General features: G+C 42.7%; 1 protein-coding gene across 2 annotated transcripts in view; it reads left to right on the plus strand.

The window, feature by feature from the left end:
- LOC137946449 (RHOMBOID-like protein 12, mitochondrial) overlaps positions 1 to 21,678 on the plus strand; it is a 56,619-nt gene that overhangs the window by 10,844 nt on the left and 24,097 nt on the right. For both annotated transcript variants that reach the window (XM_068792746.1, XM_068792747.1), the window contains exon 4: positions 19,753 to 19,863. In XM_068792746.1, coding sequence (XP_068648847.1) covers positions 19,753 to 19,863 — 111 coding nt within the window. The remainder of the gene's footprint in view (positions 1 to 19,752; positions 19,864 to 21,678) is intronic.

A 21,678-nucleotide genomic window follows, 5' to 3' on the forward strand; every position in this document is an offset into this window, starting at 1 on the left:
TGCTTCCAGCTGATTCTTTTCTGAACTAGGAGAATTTGCAACTCTGTTTGAAGCGAAAGGCGAGTGGAAAATTCAGATTGAGTTAGATACCTTTGCTCTTCTGATGAATCCAGCTTGGCGATGCGGTTGAAGAGAGGATTTTTTTGCTCTAGCTGTTTGACGATGCCGGAAGGACCAGTCCTTAAGATTCTTTTTAAAGAGTTTGAGCTTTATCGGTAGAGACCACTCTGGTCGACCCCAAGCCAGCAAGCTAGACCACCAGTTTTTTCAATAGTACATCAAAATCAGCATCCGAGAGCCAGATGTTTTCGAATTTGAATGGGGGGAGGGACCCCATCTTCCACACGAGGTGGATAATAGGATGGGTTAGTGATCGGATCCTACTCGATTCAGGACTCTTCTGGATATATCATCATAAAGATGAAGCCAATTTGAATCAGCAAGAAAACGATCCTACTTCGAGAGGATAGGATGTTGCTGCCCATTTGACCAAGTGAATGCCTTTCCGGAGAGGGTGATTTCTTCCAACTCTCTACTATCGATGAAGTCAGCAAAACCCCTCATAGAAGATGAGATGTGAGTAGCTGGAGGTAGTCTTTTATCGCAAAAACGAATTGTATTGAAATCTCCCGCAAAGCTCCATGGCAGAGGCCATTGGAATTGGAGGTCAGAGAGCTACTCCCAGAAATTTCTTTTCTCGTGATAGCGGTTAGGACCGTAAACTCTGGCGAGACACCACTGAGAACCTGAACAACGATCATGGAAATGAATCCCCACCGAGTAAGTTCCGTGATTGGTGTTGATTGCATCGACAAGGGAGCCATCCCATAGCACCATGATTCCACCAAAGTGGCCGATCGAATTTATGGCCGACCATTGCAGTGAGGGGCAGTTCCAAAGGTCATAGGCAAGGCAGTCGTTTGGACTTTGGCATTTTGTTTCTCGGAGCACCACAATAGAAGGCTTGAATTGTGATAGGAGGTGACAAATTATTGCTCGCTTCCATGAAGAACCTACTCCCCGAACATTCCTAAAGATCAAGATCATTTAGAACTGATTTGTTGAACTCCCACATCATCTTTCCTTCTTGAATTCTGTCCATGGAAAACCACTCCCAAGAGACGAGCCAGATTCATCATGTTTTGCCATGTTTCCTTGTCATATCGACTTTGTTCAGATTGTAACTTTGTTGCCATCCTCTCAGTTGGAGGGAGGGGAGGGTTGAAATGGTCAGGGGGGGATATTCTGTTGGCCGAAGCAGCCCCTGATTGGTAACGGGCGGGGCCACTCTTTTTCCTTCTTTGATAGGTAGCCAAAACTGGAGGAGTTGGAAGATCCAGGTTGAGCGTGGTGTTAGGATTGGGCTCAGTTTCTGATGTGGCCTTTGGATCTTGAAAAGTGAGTGGGGGCGGCATTTCAGGTGGCTTTTGCATCCTGGGGATGAAGATGGGCGCTGTTTTTTCCATGGTGTTTTGAGAGGCTGGTGTAACCGTGGCCAATTCTTTGGGGGGGGGGGGGGTTTCGCCGTGGTTCGAAGTAAATCGTGTCTGGGCAAGGGTTGAAACCATCAGAATTGTTGTCCTCATGGTAGCTGAAAGGGGGGGTTTTGGAAGGGAGGGGTGAAGAAGTTTGTTTGATGATTATCTGGTGGTGGTGAGAGATCGGAGTTTTTCTGGTGGGTGGGGGTCCCGAGATCATTTTTTGGGTTTGAGATGCTCGAGGGCTGGATGTTGCAGGCAGAGCTACCGAGACACAGTTCAACAGGCACACACGCAGATTGGTGGTGAAGCATGAGGGGGAGGGGGATGATTTTCGAGGTTTGGTTGCGAATGGCATTAGCCGAGGTGGAGATATTATGGGGTTGGCTGTTAATGCTGAAGCCAGTGCTGCAGTCGAGGTCTGAGGGGGGAGGGTTGTATTTCGAAGGGGATAAGTTGGTGATTCGAGGTAAAGGTTTGAGGTGGCGCGTGGGGGAAGGGGAAGGTTGGCTGTCGAGGTAGCATGTGGGGGGAGGGAAAGCGCTGCGTTTGAGGTTGCAGGGAGGAGGGGGATATTTCGAAAGGGGTGATTTGGATTTTCGAGGCAAAGATTAGAGGTGGCATGTGGAAGGAGGGAAGGGGGGGGGGGGGGGGGTTTGATTGCTTGAAAGGGTGGTGGCATTGGGAAGGGCAATTTGGCTTTTCGAGGTGATAGAAAAAGCTGGTCGTGTTTGTGGAAGGTTTTAAATTTGAATTTGAAATTTGGTTTGGATTTGGAATCGAATTTGAAAAAGAATTCGGATTTGGATTTGAAATCAAATTCAACAAAGTCTAGGTTGGGTCGGGTGAATCTGGGTTTATGGGATGGTGTGATACCGAGCGATGACTAGGTCGGGGAGGGGAGGGGGAGCAGAATGGCCTACCTCTGTGGAGTTCCGACGAGTCCACCGTGGAAAATTCTTCGATCACCACCTTAATCCAAAAGAAAACTTCTCCGATTGCTAGCTTTATGAAAAAATTTTCTGTCCAAGGCGTCGAAGGGGCTACGAACACTTTTGCGATGTCAAGTCTGGTGTGATTGGCAATTTCCTTCGCCCATTTGATCTGCTCTCCAAATTTTCTGGCAAGGTGGTTTAGGTTTAGAGTTGTTTCCGACCAAAGCTCCACCGGAATTCCGAGAAAGGAAATCCATTGGCCGTATTGACTTCTAGGAGTGGTCGAGACATTCTTGACTCCACCATGACTGCTCACGAGATTATTGATCACCTCATCAAGCTGTCTCCCCCGTTTTGTCCTCAAGCTCGACCTTGCAAAAGATTTTGACCACGTGAGTTGGTCCCTCCTTGATGATATCTTACAACGCATGGGTTTTGGTGACCGATGGAGGTTTTCGATTCGTAGGTGCATTTTGTCAGCCTCCTACTCTTTGCTTCTCAATGGCACTATTTGTGGCTTCTTCCATGGCTCTCGTGGCATCTGATAAGGGGACCCCTCTCCTCGTTGCTCTTTAATATTATCGCCAAGTACCTCTCCTCCATGTTTTACTCTACTCGTAACCTCGAGTGGCTTGATGCGGTCTTGGATCAGAGCTATTTTGATATTCCGCTGTTGCAATTTGTTGACGATTTGCTTTGGTACTGGCACGCTTGATTAAATCCACAAAACATGGCTCTTTTTGGCCTCTTTGAGATCACTTTTGGTCAGAAGATTAACAGGAGGAAGACGACTCTTATGGGCATCCATATTGATCCCACTCTTCTCTAGCTTAAGGCAGACACCTTGGGTTGGTCGATCATGATTCTCCCTTCCTCCTACCTCGACCTCCCTCTTATTGACTGCAACCAAGGATGGGGCGTTGGACCTTGGTGATTGAGAGGCTCGAGCGACGGTTGTCTACTTGGAAGGGTAGGCTCCTCTCCAAAGCAGGCAGATTGACTCTCCTCAACTCTTGTTTGGCTGGTATACCCAACTACTTCCTCTCGTTTATGCCTTGCCCTGCTTCTGTTTGTTGGCGCATTGACATGATCAAGAGACAATTCCTAGCGTGGTACCAATAATGAGTCCACTATCACCTTGTCAGCTGGGAAGATGTTTTTATGCCGAAGTCCTTGGGTGGTCCGGGGATTAGACGCACTCAGGATATGGGATATGCTCCTTTTGAAGTGGTTCTGGAAGCTCAACTCCAACTCGGCGACCTCTTGGAAGCTGATGGTGTCCTCCAAGCTCCTACGTCTCGAGGCTAGATGGATCATTGATGGTAGCAAGCGTTCTCTCTCCCCTATTTGGAAAGTGATGTTCCACTTATTCCCGGTCTTCCTCTCGGCTATCCTTTACTTTGTTGGCGATGGCTCCAACCTTAACTTTTGGACCGACTGGTGGTCAGGTGATGGCCCTCTTGTTTCCTCCTTCCCCCCGCTTCTCTAGCTCACCACTTGCCGTGATATCTCTGTCGTCGATGCGTGAGGGAATGACTCCTGGGATCTTCGTTTGAGGCGTAGCCTCACTGATGAGGAGGCCATTACTATCTGTGACTTGATTGATGGTTTGGGTGAAATCAAGCTTCACGCTCATGTGGCTAATCGGATGATATGGCTCCCCGACGATCGTGTTCGTTTCTCTGTTTCCTTGGCCTATAGGCTCCTCATGGAGTTGGACTAGGCCCATCGTCGTCCACTCGGCCACCACTGCTTGGCGTCTCATGGCCCCCCCTCAACAATACTTCTCTGGACCTCCTTTGCTCCTTTTGTGGATTAGGGGAAGAAATAACTTGTCATATCCTTTTGCATTGCTCCTTTACCTGACAGATTTGGACATCTCTCCTCAACAATATGGGGCTCCAGTTTTGCATCCCTCATGATTTGAGCACTATGTGTCGCCACCCCTCTGAGGCCCGCCTACCTAGTCTGGGTAAGCTCCTCTTATCAGCCTGTGTGGGTCACATCCTTTGGTGCCTTTGGAAGGAGAGGAACTCTCGACGTTTTGATTGTGCCTCCTACACGGCGGTTGAAGTCATTTGCACTGCAACAAGCCTCATCTCTGCCTGGATCCGCACCAAAAAGGAATTCGAGTGTCTCTCGTCTGCCCCACTCCACACTAATTGGAAGGCGAATACTCAAATGTCCACTCCCTCTCCACCTCCCGGGTGACAATTTGAGCTCCCCTTCTGCCGGTCATTTCAAACTCAACTTTGATGGCAGCGCACTTGGGAATCTTGGGATGGCCAGTTTTGGTGGGGTCATATTTGACCCCGACGGCACTGCTCTTATCTCCTACTCCGGGCCCTCGGCATTGCTGACTCGACCATGGTGGAGCTCTCGGGTCTTCTCTATGGCTTTCGTATTTTCCTGAATCATTTTAGTGGCCCGCTCATTGTGGAAGGTGACTCCCGAGTGGTCATTGGATAGTGCTTCTCCTCATTCCCTCCATTGCGTCATTAGTAGCTATTTCTTGATATTATGGATCTCCTCTCCTCTATCCCTTGTTCCTGGTCTCATGTACTTAGATCTGGGCTGCAGACTCTTGTGCTAAATTGGGTCCCTCCCTTCAATCTCTTGTTGTAAAGGGAGACCTCCTTGATGAAATCTTTCACTTCTTCTTGGGAAAAAATCATCACCATTTAAAAAAAGAAAGAAAGACCCATATGCCATGGTTGATTCGATGATTTGGTGGCTTGAGGCTAGTGGCACCTTTTGAGTCTCCTCTACCTACTCCCTCATCATGGGAGGTCTCCGTTGTCATCTGATCATGAGGTGGCTCTTATATGGCGCTTATGCGCCTCCTCTGAAGGTCAAGTTCTTCTTGTGGAGTGCCGGGCTCAACAAGATCCTTACTGCTGACAATCTTAGGTGCCGTAGTAGTCATAACGTTTGGTCCTCCTGCTTTCTTTGCAGCCTTGAGGACGAGACTATTAGCCACCTTCTCATTTCAAGCCCCTTCTCTTGGTCGGTTTGGATAAGCACCCTCAGTCGGAGTGACCTTCAGTTATGCTTACCTAAGGATCTTCTTACGGTCTGCCGCATGCTTCTTGGGATCTCCCTTCCCAAGTTGGACAAGATGCTCATTTCTGCTTGTGTTGTGTTACAATGTGGGACCCACCATGGTGCACGAGCTGGTGGGACCCACCATGAGGACGTGGGATGCCAAGAAGAGTCCTCACCCAAGCTAGCACGAGTTAAGAAGACAAGAATCACAAGCTGAAATGAGTTAGAAGACTTGAAGATCATGTGGGACCCACAAAGATACCACGAGCTGGAATCTTATCAATATGAGCTGGAAGATCATGTGGGACCTACAAGGATAAGGCCATGAATTGGCCTCCTCCCTTGTCTCCACGTTCTTGAAGAAGAGTTATATTAGAACTCTATTAGATTGCGTTATCCTTTCATGATAGACTTATCTTAGAGAGTTAGAGTTAGAATGTAATTAGGAGATTTAAAGGTTAATTGCATAAGTCTTTATCACTTCCTCTACTATAAATAAAGGTGTTGTAATTTGGAATTAATCAAGTTCTACAATTCTCTCTTGAGTAAATCTCTCTCTTTGCTTGGCGCACACCTTGTTCCTCTTCTCTTCTTCTCTCTACCCGAGAGCCTTCTTCCCCTTTTCTCTTTTTTCTTTCTCTCTTCCCTTGCTCGCAATATTGGAAAAAATGATCCTAAATTCAACATGGTATCAGAGCATTAAATTTAGGACCCCTATATCAAAAGGAATGCTTTAAGAAGATATGATTAACACCACTCATAGAAGGCTCCTTGTGAAGGAAGATAAAAAAGCATGAGATAAGTTCCTTCGCTATTTTTTTTATTACGTCATGTTACTGGTTTCCAGATTTAGAAGATGATTTACAAATGAGTATGTGAATGTTTTTCATCTTATGATATTGTGGATATGAATGCCTCACGATCTAGATGAAGCTATCAAAGCAGTTTTGTCAGTTTGGAAATTCTGTTAACAGAGACCAGTCCTTGATTAGATTGTTGGAATTTTTTTTTTTGTAGGAATAAGATTCCTCTGATATAGAAGATTGATATTGAGTATATTATGAGTGGTTATTTACTAAAAAAAAATCATAATAATGATTGTTTAGCGTCAATGCTAAATTTCTCCATGCACTAAGTTGTTTGAAGAATACTACTTGGATATTTTGATTAGAATTTTTTTGGAGAATTATTTTCGTTGAAGTGCCTATTATGGCTAAGAAAATGTGAGTAACAAAGGGGGTATACTCAGAATTACCACTATACCCTTACGAAGGGTATCAAATTTTATGAGTTGGTCCACATCGGTTCGGAGATTTCTTATAACAAAAGATCTACTTGGTCATCTCACCAACCGTGGACCACCTATTGATCAAGAAGACATTTTTTATAACAAATGGTTAAAAAATGATATTACTGTGATTAGTTGGCTAATCAAAAGCATGGAAAAATTGTGAAAATAATACACTCATTGTGGGAGATATGGCCACACTATCGATACATGCTATTACAAGGAAAGGAGTTACTGTGGAAACAATGGACACTATGGGGAAATATGTTATAATGCCAATGACAACTCAGACTTGACAAAGGCTAATCAAGCCTTGGTAGGTGATAAAAAGGAGGATCGGCCCACAAAATCAACTGAAAAGAAATTTTTTACTGATGAAGAATATGAGTTGTTTCAGAAAATGATGGGTTCTTCTCCAAGTTCCTCATTAAATACCGCTGCCACCACTGCTTCAGGTATGCTATTTGCCTCATCTTCATCCTGGATAATTGACTCAAGAGCCTCCGAGCATCTTATAGGTAATAAACATTTTTTACATTCCGTATCTCCATATCTTTCACATAAGTTTATTACCATAGCTGATGGTTCTCGAACCAAGGTTCAAGGGAAAAGATCCACTTCCGTTACACCATCACTTCCGCTCACTGATATTCTATTTGTTCCTACCTTCCCTTGGAATCTGTTATCTGTTAGTCAGCTGACAAAGTATTTTAATTGTTCTATCACCTTCTCACCCACTTTGTGTGTGTTTCAGGATCTTATAACGAAGTAGGTGATTGATGGAGGCCGTGAACAAGGGAGCCTATACTACCTGGATGTGCCAAAAATAAACACTGTTTCCACCAGTGAAAATGAGACAAGGCTATGGCACAACCGGTTGGGACATCCATCTTCACAATCTCTTCATTATATGTTTCCTTCTCTTAAAGTCAGGTCCGAGTTTAATTGTGAAGTTTGTCAACTGAGTAAACATCAAAGGAGTACATAGTCACCTCGTCCAGAAGTCAAAAGTATTACTCCATTTTCATTAATTCATACCGATGTATGGGGACCCTTGAGTGTCTCAAATATTTCTCAAGTCAAGTATTTTATTACATTTATTGATGACTTCACTCGTACCACTTGGTTGTTTCTATTTAAGGAGCGTTCTGAGATACAATTGATTTTTAAGTCTTTTCATGCTATGATACTCACTCAGTTTGGTCAGAACATAAAAATACTTCGGTCTGATAATGCCAAAGAATACATTTCCAAAGAACTTGACTATTTTTGTGAAGAAAATGGTATTATCCATCAAACATTATGTGCCTACACTCTTTTTTGAAAAGGATGTGTATATATATAAACAAGAGAAATACAAAATTACAAAGAGGAGAGCATGTCCTTGACAACCATGGATTGTAGGGTAGCTCCGTTTTTAGCAAGCGCATCGGCTGCCGAATTTGCGGATCTCGCAATGTGAGACCAAATACAAGATAATAAAGAACAACTTTCAATAATCTCCCAAAAAATGTCCCAATGACGCCACGGGGGAGGGGATGCACGCTCGCACCAACCAATAACCACCTTCAAATCCCCTTCGATATTGAGAGGGCTGGAGCACTTATCTCGAAAAACTCGAAGCCCATTGAGGAGGCCTTGAAGCTCTGCCGAGGTAGAGTTTGAGATACCTAGAGGGCCGGCATATGAATAAAGCTGGTTACCTAGGTGATCCGAGATAACCCCGCCAAATCCTGAGTGTCCAGGGTTACCACAAGAAGAACCATCAAAGTTCAACTTAAGGTAACCAGGATCAGGAGGGGTCCATTCCTGCATAATCCGGGCATTTGTCTTCAAGTGCAGCCTACCCAAATTAAACCAGTTATCACGGACAGGAGTTCCCACAAATGAGGAGAAAGACTTCTTTGCCAGGAGCCAAGAGGAAATATGCCCAACCACTCGATCCGCCACCTGATCTGCATATTCGATTTTTCCTTCAAACCTTCTGCGATTGTGCTCATTCCATAAACCCACGGTATAAAGCTAGCACAAGCCGATAACATCACCTTGCCGAGACCAGGGAGGGACATACCAAGTAGAGATTTATTGAATGACATCAAATCGGCCGCCATACCGAATTGAATCTCCATCTTGCTGAGAATGGATGTCCACACCTTCCAAGAGAAGATGCATAGAAGCAAAATGTGATTAGTGGACTCAAGCTTCGGTATTGCAGAGAGGGCATAAGGGATCTACTGAGGGGTGACCTCTTCTTCTAAGCACGTCAGCCGAGAGAATCTTGTCGAGGCAAGCACTCCACATAAAGAATCTAATCTTTGGAGGAGCACAAAGACGCCAAACAAAGGAGACCGCGTGGTTGTGTTGAGAGGTATTCCAACCATTGATGAAATTGAAGGCAGATGATACTGAGAAGATGCCTTTTTTCTCTGGCCACCAAACGAGTTTATCTGCCACCAAAGGACGAATTTTTATAGTAGATACTGAATCCATCAATCGGCTGGCTTCTAAAGCCTCAGAATCCGAGAGTCCTCTTCTAGGATGGAGGTTCATACCACCCTCCTCGAAAGCATCAACAACTGATATATTCCTATGAGTGGATATGAGAAACAAACTTCTGAAGGCAATCTGTAGCGGTTCCTGCCCCAACCATAAATCATCCCAAAATTTGAGAGACCTACCATTTCCAACATAGAATCTGCAGGCAGTTGAAAATTTTGGCACAAGTAGGTATAGCTTTCTCCAAATTGGAGATAGACCTCTCCGATTTCCCCCTGATATCCACCAATGAGTCATATCTCTAAGCTTGGCGATAACCATTTCTTTCCAGAGGTTTGAGGATTGAGTATTGATTTTCCATAGCCATTTAAAGAGCAGAGCTTGGTTCATTTATTTGGTTTTCCGAATCCCCAGGCCGCCCAAATTTTTTGGCAGACAAACTTCATCCCATTTGACCAAGTGATATTTAAAAGTAGCACTCGATCCTCGCTATAAGAACCTTCTTTTCAGATTATCTATTGTCTTTCATATGGATGCAGGACTGGGCATAAATGATAGAGAATAATTCGGGATACCTGCAATGAAAGATTTGAGAAGTGTGAGCCTCCCTGCCTTACTAAGCAACCTCCCTTTCCAAGTTGCCAACCTGGATTCAATCCTTTCAACCACCGGAGTCCAAAGCCTTTTCCCAATGCGGCCGTTGAATAATGGCATACCAAGATATGTGGATGGTAGATTGCTTGTTGAACAACCGAACAAACTAGCAATTTCTGCAAGAAGCTCAGGACTAACGTTAAACCCCATTAGAGAGGTCTTTTCCCAATTGACTTTCTGGCCAGATGCTATCTCGAAAAGACCCAAAATCGCTTTAATCTTCCTTGCTCCCTCAATGTTGCCAATCCCAAATATGATAGTATCATCTGCATACTGGAGGATAAGAATATTAAATGCTTGTTGAGGGCTGATTGAAGGAAGCCATCCAAGGCTAACTGCAGAATAAAACATAGAAGAGAGGAATTCCCCGATCATGTTGAAAAGGAGGGGGGAGAGCGGGTTGCCTTGTCTAATACCTCTGGACCCTTTGAAAAATCCACAGATTGTGCCATTTAAAAGAAGAGAATATGTGGCCGATCCGACATAACTCTTGATCCAAAATCTCCATCTGTCACCAAAACCCATCCGACCCATGATCTCGTCAAGGAGAATCCAATTAACTCTATCAAATGCCTTCTCTAAATCAAGTTTCAACAGAATTCTGGGCTCCTCATTCCTCTGGAAGTGGTCAATAAGCTCATGTGCAGCCATAGTGGAGTCTAGAATCTCTTTTCCTTTAAGGAAAGCACCTTGCCCTCTGTGTATGACGGTTGGAAGGCAAACTTTTAGGCGATAAGCCAGAATTCTAGCAATGACTTTGTAGGCGCTAGAGACGAGATTGATTATGTGCCTACACTCAACAAAATGGTGTAGCCGAACGGAAAAATCGTCATATTCTTGAGGTAGCTCGAGGTTTATATATGCCATGAAAGTTCCATACTTTTATTGGCTTCATGCAGTCCTTAGCACATGCTTTCTTATAAATCGTCTACCATCTTCCGTTCTTGGTAATAAATCTCCTTACTCTATATTGTTACCAAATGATGATCCGTTTTCACTGCCCTTGAAAATCTTTGGGTATCAATGTTTTGTCCATATTTCCTCCCCAAAACACAGTAAACTTGATCCTAAATCTATCAAGTGTATCTTTCTAGGATACTCTCATACACAAAAGGGTTATGTTTGTTATAATCCCACTCTTCAACGTTTACTCGTGTCCAGAGATGTCACATTTTTTGAAGACTCTCCATACTATTCTGACAATGCTCCTCCAGGTTTATCTTCAGTACCAGGTTCTCCTTGACCGGTTGTGCCCCGTGCTACAAAAACTTCTCAACCTCCAGAAGCACCGATTGACACCACACCTGCTGAGTTTACGGATCCCATCGAGGTAACTCCATATTCTCCAGTTGTTTTTGGCCCACAATATGATACTCGTCCTATCGCACAAAGAAAAAAACCCAGATCATGCACCATACCCTCTATAATTCATCCCATATCAAATTTTGTGTCTCATCATCGTCTGTCCCCTGCATGTTGTCAATTTCTCTATGCTATTTCTTCCATATTTGTACCACAGTCCTATCAGGACGCTCTCAAACATCCAAGGTGAAAGGCAGCAATGGATGAAGAAATGTAGGCACTTTATGAAAATCAGACATGGGCTCTAGTCCCACTTGCATAAGATAAGAAAACCGTCGGTTGCAAATGGGTGTTTACTATGAAACACAATCCGGATGGGTCTGTGGCTTGGATGAAGGCTCACTTCGTGGCTAAGGGCTATACACAATGTTATGGTATTGATTATGACAAAACCTTCTCTCCAGTGACAAAAATGAACTCGGTACGTGTGTTATTATCTCTGGCTGCTAACTCTTCCTGGCAGGTATATCAACTTGATGTGAAAAATACCTTTCTGAATGGGGACATCAAAGAAGAAATTTATATGCAACAACCACCTGGGTATGTGGTTGAGGGGGAGTCAGTATGTCGACTAAAAAAATCTCTGTATGGTCTAAAACAGTCCCCTCGTGCATGGTTTGAGAAATTTAGTCAAACCCTCATACGGGTAGGATTTTATAGATGCTCTGGAGATCACTCAGTTTTTATTAAAAACACACCTAGAGGGAAGGTAATTCTGGCAGTGTATGTTGATGATATCATTTTAATTGGTAGTGATTCCGAGGTCATCCAAGAAACAAAAGAAAAAAATATGTGCTGAATTCAAGACAATGGATCTTGGACTACCAAAATATTTTCTGGGTGTTGAAGTATTACAATCCAGACATGGGATTGTGCTATCCCAAAGGAAGTATGCCCTTGATCTACTGGAGGAGACAAGAATGATGGGATGCAAACCAGCAGACACTCCTATGGACTCAAATACAAAATTATGTGCAGGTACTGGAGAAGATGTAGATGTCGGGAAATATCAGAGACTAGTGGGAAGACTTATTTACCTGTATGTAACAAGGCCAAATATATCTTATGTAGTAAGTGTGGCGAGTCAATACATGCACAAACCTCAACTTAGTCATTGGCAAACACTTGATAGGATATTACGATATCTGAAAGGAGCTCCAGGAAGAGGGCTTCTCTATAAAAATCATGGTCACTTCAACATCGAAGGATTCTCAGATGCGAATTGGGTTGGATCCCCGGATGACAGGAAATCTACTTCGGGATTTTGTACCATGGTTGAAGGGAATTTGATTACATGGAGAAGCAAGAAGCAAAATGTAGTAGCACTGTCTAGTGCAGAAGTAGAATACAGAGTCATGACACACACTGTTAGTGAACTCCTATGGATAAGATCTCTTCTCATTGAATTGGGATTCTACAAAGAAGCTCCGATGGATCTATATTGTGATAATCAAGCAGCAATACACATTACATCAAATCAAGTCTTCCATGAAAGAACAAAGCACATTGAAGTGGACTGCCATTTTATACGAGAAAAGTTCCAAGCGGGTCTTTTATCTCTAAAACATATATCATCACAAAGTTAAGTTGCAAATATTCTCACCAAGCCTGTCACTCACAAGATTATGTCCACCATCTGCAGCAAGATGGGCATTTACGATGTTTTCTCACCCCCAGCTTGAGGAGGAGTGTTACAATGTGGGACCCACCATGGTGCACCAGCTGGTGGGACCCACCATGAGGATGTGGGATGCCAAGAAAAGTTCTCACCCAAGCTAGCACGAGTTAAGAAGATAAGAAGTACAAACTGAAATGAGTTGGAAGACTTGAAGATCATGTGGGACCCACAAATATACCACGAGCTGAAATCTTATCAATATGAGCTGGAAGATCATGTGGGACCCACAAGGATAAGGCCATAAGCTGGCCTCCTTCCTTATCTCCACCTTCTTGAAGAACAATTATAGTTCAACTTATATTAGAACTCTATTAGATTGTGTTATCCTTTCATGATAGACTTATCTTAGAGAGTTAGAGTTGGAATGTAATTAGGAGATTTAAAGTTTAATTATATAAGGACTCTATCACTTCCTCTACTATAAATAGAGATGTTGTAATTCGGAATTAATCAAGTTCTACAATTCTCTCTTGAGTAAATCTCTCTCTCTTTGTTTGGTGCACACCTTGTTCCTCTTCTCTTCTTCTCTCTACCCGAGAGCCTTCTTCCCCTTTTCTCCTTTTTGTTTCTCTCTTCCCTTGCTCGGAATATTGGAAAAGGGATCCTAAATTCAACATGTTGCTATCATTCCTTGGGGCGTCTGGAAGGAGCGTAACAATAGGCGATTTAATGCCAAGTTTCTCTCTCAGGAAAGGGTTACCTCCACTATCATTGGCTTCATTCCATGAAAGAGTTTTCTTCTCTAGTGGGCTGCCCTCTCAGAGATAATTGGTGTGCCCTTGCTCAAATAGGGTCCCTCTCAGAGACAATTGGTGTGCTATCTCTGGCTAGACCTCCCGCTATGTAGGCGTGGCAACCTCCCCAGCTGGGCTTCATCAAGTTGAACTTTGACGGCAGTTCTCTAGGCAATCTTGGCATGGTGGGATTTTGTGGTGTGTTTCGTGACTCTTGTGGTAATCAGCTCATGTCATACTCTGGCCCTATGGGCATCTCTGACTCCATTTCTGCCGAGCTTCAGGCCCTCCTCAACGACCTCTCCATCTTCCTGGATCATCTTTCCTGTCCATTCCACATTGATGGAGTGTCTACTGTGATTATTTGATGGCTCTCCTCTCCTTCCATTCCGTAGTGGTGGCATTGGGATGCTTTCTTCTCTATTATGGACATTCTCCCCCACATTACCTGTATTTGGTTTCCCAGATCTGCCAATTGTGTAGCTGATGCTTTTGCTAAGCAAGGAGCCTCCCTCCAATCCCTTGTTGTAAGGGGTGTGCTTCCCTCTTTAGTTGTTCGTTTTCTTGTTTTAATAAATTATCACTTCTTCAAAAGAAAAAGTTGGGTGTAGCCAACCTTGGCTGGACTTATGTCCAACCTCCTTTCCCTGATATATATATATATATAAGTTTGAGACTGGAATGAAAGAGAAAAGTGATAAAGAAAGATGAGAGAAAAGAAGAGAAAAGCAACATGAGAAAAGCTGCTCACATTAGGGGTTAAACTCGACTCCTAACAGCCTTTACGTATTTTAAGTGAAAAAAGGGGACTAAATGATAGAAATGCCCCTTAGTACATATGTCCATAATACACTAAATATAAAACTATAAAATCAACAAAACAAAGAAGCTAGACTTATAGGCTAACTTCCTATACTATTGTTTGACCACTAGGGGTAAGAAACATAAAGATGAAATTGCCAAAATACCCCAATCACATTTTCTAATATTTCTTCTCAAGTTGAAGCATAAATAGCTAATAATTCCAGCTTGTTACAAAGTATCATATGCTTATGTTTCCCAAGGGGCTTAGTAAATATGTCTCCTAGTTGCTTAGACGATTTTACAAAAGGTTTAACTGTCTTCCCTTGCATGATGGTGTCTTGGATAAAATGATAATGAACTTCAATATGCTTTGTCCTCTCATGGAATACTAGATTATTAGCAATAAATATAATCGCCTGAATGTCACATGTCATGACTTGAGACTCGTTGACTTGAATCCCCATCTCAACCAAACTGATTTTACCACAAAAGTTCACTTACTATATGTGTCGTGGCTCTATACTCGACCTCTGCACTCGATCTAGCTACCCCACTCTATTTCTTACTCTTTTAATTAAGTTACCTCCCACATAACAACAATATACAGTTGTAAATCTTCTATCTGATTTTGAACCAGCATAGTCAGAACCAGAAAATCCCATAACATCAACTTTGTCATGAGAGGTGTATTATAACCCTTTTCAAGAAGCTCCTTTTAGATACTTCAAAACTCTATAGACAACCTCTATGTGGATTTTTGCTTGGCGATTCCATGAACTGACTAACAACTTCTACTGCAAAGGAAATGTCTGGCCTCATTATCTTAATATAAAATAAATTCCTAACCAGAAGTCTATACGTGTTGTGTTCTCAAGTTCAGGGCTCCTAGCATCATGGAGACCATGATTAACTTCTTAGGTATAGAACGAGCACCCAATAATCCAAACTCCTTTAACATGTCCAAGACTTACTTCCTCTAAGATAGGGTAATCTCTTTCCAACTATGGACTACTTCAATTCCAAGAGTACATTTCAATTGCCTTAAATAGTTTGTTTGAAAGTCTCTTGCTAGATATTCTTTGACCTCCTGAATCCCCATACTTTTTTTGAGAAGAGTTGTAAATGTATTCAAAAAAGAAAAATACAAACCTAAAGACTAAAAAGACATTTCCTCCACAACAAGATGTTGGAGGGTAACGCCTTTTTTAGCTTGAACATCGGCTAAATGATTAGCAGATCTTGGAAAATGTTTCCAAGTACATAATAAAACAGAAGTTAAATTACAAATTTCATCATAAATCTTCCAATGACCCCAAGGAGGTTTTGATGGCTTGGAGCACCAGTTTATAATAACTTGAGAATCCCCTTCAATCAACAGAGCACCGTCCTTTTTTTGTTTGAAGAGCTTCAGCCCGTTGAGCAAGCCATGTAATTCCGCACAAGTAGAGTCTGATACTCCAATTGGACCCGCATAAGTGAAGAGAAGATTCGCTTGATCATCGTGAATTACTCCACCAAATCCAGCTGGGCCCGGACAACCGAAAGCACTTCCATCAAAATTTAATTTAAAGTGTCCAGGAGGAAGTCTAGTCCATTCTATCATAATAGGAACCTTCGAACTAAGAGACATTTTCGCAACATTTCTCCAATTTTCCCTCATATTTGTTGCTCTTAGATCACAGAATTCTTTGCGAAGGAGCACCCAAGAGCTAACTCGACCGACTATCTGATCACAAAGAATATTCCGAGGAATAGCTTTCTAATTGAATTTGCGATTGTTTCTTTCTTTCCATAAATTCCACACAATGTGTCCAACACAACAAGATATTAAGATTTTCCCTAACTTCGGAAGACGAGAGCTAACCAAAGTTAAAATAGTGTTTAGCAAATCTTGCGAAGGGCAATATAATAAACCGATCTTGTCCATTAATTCGGTCCAAATCTTATGAGCATATTCGCAATGTAGAAGCGTGTGATCTGCTGTTTCAGGAGATGTGTTGCAAAATGGGCATTCTGGATTGGAAATATTAATGCCTCGTCTTTGCAAAGCGTCAGAAGTTAAGATTTTCTTACGACATACCGTCCAGATGAAAAATTTGATGCGAGGAGGAATCGGGAGCGACCATGCAAAAGCAGCAGGATGTTCTGCGTGAAGAGGAGGGTATGAAATCATATGATGGTACGTTGAGGCTGTAGAGAACATACCTTGTTTGTTGGGCGTCCAAATGAGTATATCGGCAGAATTTTTTAAGGCCACACCAGAAAGTAAATTGATCAGGCCAGTTGCTTCAACAACTTCAGAGTCATTTAATGCCCGCCTGAGATGAAGATTCCAACCACCCGAAGACTGCCAATGGTCAGAAATCATTGAACTACGAGATCTTGACAGTTGGAATAAAAGAGGATAACTTTTCTCTAAACAACTAGCCCCGATCCACCAATCCGACCAGAAAAGAGTATTTGTACCACTCCCAATATAGCATTTGACGACAGATTTGAAGGTAGGTAAGAGTTTGGCAATTTTCTTCCAAACAGGGGATAACTTGTAAAATCTTCCCCCATCCGTCCACCAGCCTTTCTATTTTCCGGATTTAATTGCAACCATTCGGCGCCATACTACCACTCCCATTGTACAATGTCATCCACATATACAACTAGACCCACAACACTTGACTGTCTTTGTAACACAAACATAGAATGATCAAAGTGTCTCCTAAAAAATCCAAATTTCGTAATCACTTTGCTAAATTTCTCGAACCACGACCTCCGTTTGCTCCAAAAATGATGCCATCCGTCGACGATTTCTGTGGAGGGGTTTAGAAGATACCCTCAGATACCATCTGGTCAGTTGGAAGGATATTTGCATGCCTCATAATAGGGGAGGATTGGGCATCCGGCCTACAAGATAAATGAGCAAAGCTCTTATGCTCAAATGGATTTGGAATTTCAACAACAAGCATAACAATTTATGGAAGAATATGGTGAAATTCTACCTTCAGTTTTCGGGTGCATGGTGGAGAGAGGGTGGCGCTGCTTGCCTCCTATCCCCGATATGGAAATCATTTTTCAAACTCCTTCCAGTATTCAGAGATGCTACCGCATTTCACACGGGCAATGGAAGGACCCTTCTCTTCTGGTCGGACGAATGGTGTGGCCCCCGATCTCTCTCAGAGGACTTCTCGGGGCTGCATAGGGTGGCAAGCGACCTCTCTTGCTCTGTGGCTGATTCATGGAGTGATCACTCGTGGAGTCTTCCATTTCGTCGGGGATTAAATGATGAGGAATCGTTGGCTTTTTGCTCTCTCCTTACTAAACTCAGCAGTACTATTATTCGCGAGCACTTAGTTGATAAGCTGATTTGAAGCCTAGTAATAATGGCCGATTTACTGTCACTTCGGCTTACTCTCATATCAGAAAGCAAGACTATAGTCCTCATGACCACAAGGCAAATCTGGCTTGGAAACTCTCAACGCCAAACAAAATCAAATTCTTCGTGTGGTCAGCCATCAGAGAACAGATTCTTACTTCAGATAACCTTCATAGAAGAGGCTTCACTGCCCCCGATCTTTCTTGTCCCCTTTGCAGTGAGTGTGAAGAGACAGTTTAGCATGTCCTCTTACACTGTGGATTTTCGTGGCAAGTTTGAATGAAGATCTTTCAGGAAATCGGGCTCCAACTTGGGCTACATCAGGACCTCTTTGGCATCTTTGAGATGGTTCAAGGGATTCTCCTTCCTCGGCTGGGCAAGTTAATTCTTTCGGCCTGTCTTGCGCATGTTCCATGGTGCATTTGGCTCGAGCGAAACAATCGGAGATTCAACTCCAAAGCTAGCACCCCAGACAACACGCTTCTCATGCCGTTGGCCTCATCTCGAGTTGGATTAATACAAAGAAGGATTTTGCCACTCTATCAGGGGTTTCCTTTCGGGAAAATTGGAATATGATCACTCACATGTCAGGCCTTAGCAGAGCTCCTAGAATGGCTATCTGGGATCTCCATTGCGACTGCATAAAATTGAATTTTGATGGTAGTGCTATTGGATGTCCTGGTCCAGCAGGAGTAGGTGGTATATTCAGAGGTCACAATGGTGACCCCATTCTTTCTTATGCTGGTCCGGTGGGCATTGCCGATTCTAATACTGTTGAAGTTAGTGCTCTGCTGTTCGGCCTCCAAATCTTCAGGGATCGTCTCCATGGCAAGTTAATTATTGAAGGCGACTCGAAGACGGTTATTAGTTGGTGTTCCAAAGACAACCTCCTCCCTTGGCGCCATTGGCCCACCACTGATAGTATTGCTGACATTGTATCTTCTTCGCATTGTAATCGGAATCTCATTCCTAGATCAGCCAACTCTTTAGCTGATAAATTGGCAAAATTCGGAACTTCCCAGCAATCTCTCATTATATGGGAAGGATTCCCTCCTTTGTAATATTCTATTTTGAGTTTTTGTCTTAATATAAATCAGTATCATTTAAAAAAAAAAAAAAAAATTTCTCGAACCACACTTTAGGATTTTGCTTAAGGCCATAAATAACTTTCTTCAATTGAGACACCTTTCCAATCTCCACTCGAGCTACATACCTAGGAGGTTGCTCCATATAAACCTCTTCCTTTAAATCACCATAAGGAAATGCATTTTTGTACACCCAATGACAAACCCACAATACTCTTCCTTGAGGATGATCGCAGAGACTCTATGTCCCCCAAAAAATCAAAGCGTCCATCTCCTTATCTATAGCTTCTTCTTCTCCACCACCTTCATTGTTTCTTCAAAAAAAAAAAAAAAAAAAAAGAAATTTATTTCTTCTCTACAAATATTTGACTTTTCCCTAGTGTCTGTTTTTTTTTTTTCCAAAAATAAATTGAGCCATTTACCTTCTTTCTCTACCTAACGTATTTCCTGGCATGTGCCTATTGCTTGTTACTTGCTTCTGATTCCAAACCCCATAAAGCAGGATGGTGGCATAGATTACAACAAGGTTAAAACATTAGTTAATCATAACACACTATGTTGACCAAGTCCACTGCAGGTTTAAAATGATTACGACTGATTAGGTGATGGACAATGTAGACTTTCAATAGTTGTTATATTATTCTGCTGTTTTTTACGATAATTGCATGGGTAGTTTATCATTGCTTGTGTATAAATCTATTCCAATATATATATAAACATTTTTCATTTTTCAAATGGCAAAGTTCAGGATTTTTATTTTTATTTTTTATGGTTATTATTTGAATTCTGAAAAGTTCTATATTTTGATCTTATTTTGCTAAATCAGATGGGTACGATATTTGGACCTCTATTTTTACTGAAGTTGTATGTAGCTGGAGGGGTTGTTGGCTCAATATTCTTCCTAGTGCATGATGCCTCTCAACGCTCATCTTGGAAGGTATTTGCTTCTCAGTTTGAGCATGTAAATCTAATTGTTATTTTTTATCTGTCTTCTTACCTATTTCTTCATTTATGTTTTTCCAATTATGGCATTGGTGCATGCTGAAAATCAAATTTTAATATAATCAAACCAATTAATGGGCACATGTTTTTTTTAAAATGTTGTTGAATTTTATTAAGAGAGAGCTCAAACGAGTAGATTACAAGGTGGGAAACCTTCCCAAATAATGAGAGATTGCTGGGAGGTTCTGAATTTTGCTAATTTATCAGCCAAAGAATTGGGTGATCTAGGAATGAGGTTCCAATTACAATGAATGGATGACACAATGTCAGCAATACAATCAGTGGTTAGCCAGTGGCGCCAAGGGGGGAGCTATCTTTTGAACACCAGCTAATGACAGTCTTTGAGTCTCCTTCAATAAGCAGTTTGCCATGGAGACGTTCTTTGAAGATTTGGAGGCCGAATAGAAAAACACTCACTTCAACAGTATTTAAGTCAGCAATACCCACTGGCCCAACATAGGATAGAATAGGGTCTCCACTGCTGTCTCTGAAAACACCACAAACTCCAGCCGGCCCAGGACAACCTAAAGCTGCCATCAAAATTGAGTTTGATGCAGTCGCAAGGGGGAGGATCCCAGGTGGCCATAATTGGATTCCTGCAGGGGCCCGCCATATCCGCGATCAAACCCCAATTTTTCCAAAGGGAAACACTCGATAGAGAGGCAAACTCCTTCCTAGTATGTAACCAACTCGAGATAAGGCCCATTGCCTGAGAAGCTGTCTTATCCGGGGTGCTAGCCTTCGAGTTGAATCTCCGGTTATTTCACTTGAGCCATAGGCACCATGAGACATGCGCAAGGCATGCCAAGAGAATTATCTTGCCCAGCCTAGGAAGGCGAATCCCCATAACCATCTCATAGGTGCCAAAAAGGTCTTGATGAAGCCCCATTTGGAGTCCAATCTTCTGAAATATCTTCATCCAGACTTGCCAAAAAAAATCACAATGTAAGAGAACATGTTGGACTATCTCGTTGCACACACCACAAAGGGGACAAGTATGATCGGGGGTTGTGTAGCCTCTTTTATGGAGGTTGTCTGAGGTGAGGATTTGTTCCTTGATGTCCGTCCACATGAAGAATTTGATTTTACTAGGTGCTGAGAGCTTCCATGCCAAGTGATGAGGACATCGAGGCTGCACGGAATACTCACGAACCAATTCAAGTCCCAGTTGGTCCAGTGACGAGGGCGCGAGCTAAAAGATTCAAAGAAATGCTGGATAACTTAGTCCGGAGAGTTCTATAACAGAAAGAGAGTGTGGTCACTACGGAGGGTGGACAAAGGTTGTTTTTACTCATCAAAGTTGATCCGGAAGAGAGCCCAGCAGCCATATACGTGCATTGAGCAAGGGCATGTGGTTAGAAGATTTCGTGGGATCCACAAGGATAGCCACGAGTTGGCTACTTATCCTAGAAGGGCATGCGGTTAGAAGATTTCGTGGGACCCACAAGGGTAGCCACGAGTTGGCAACTTATCCTAGAAGGGCATGCGGTTAGAAGATTTCGTGGGACCCACAAGGGTAGCCACGAGTTGGCAACTTATCCTAGAAGGGCATGTGGTTAGAAGATTTCGTGGGACCCACAAGGATAGCCACGAGTTGGCAACTTATCCTAAAGGTCACGTTGGAATTATAGTAGACTTCTATTTACGCCAAGTTACCTTAAGCTTACCTTTAATTGAATGTAATTAGAGAAGGAATTTAATTCTACATGGATTCTACCACGTCCTCCTCTATAAACAAAGGACCTGGTAC

Source organism: Aristolochia californica, unplaced genomic scaffold (assembly GCF_029961685.1).
Source record: "Aristolochia californica isolate CCGP_79_NKW_82.1479 unplaced genomic scaffold, dmAriCali1.0.hap1 SCAF_12, whole genome shotgun sequence".
NCBI lineage: Eukaryota > Viridiplantae > Streptophyta > Magnoliopsida > Piperales > Aristolochiaceae > Aristolochia > Aristolochia californica.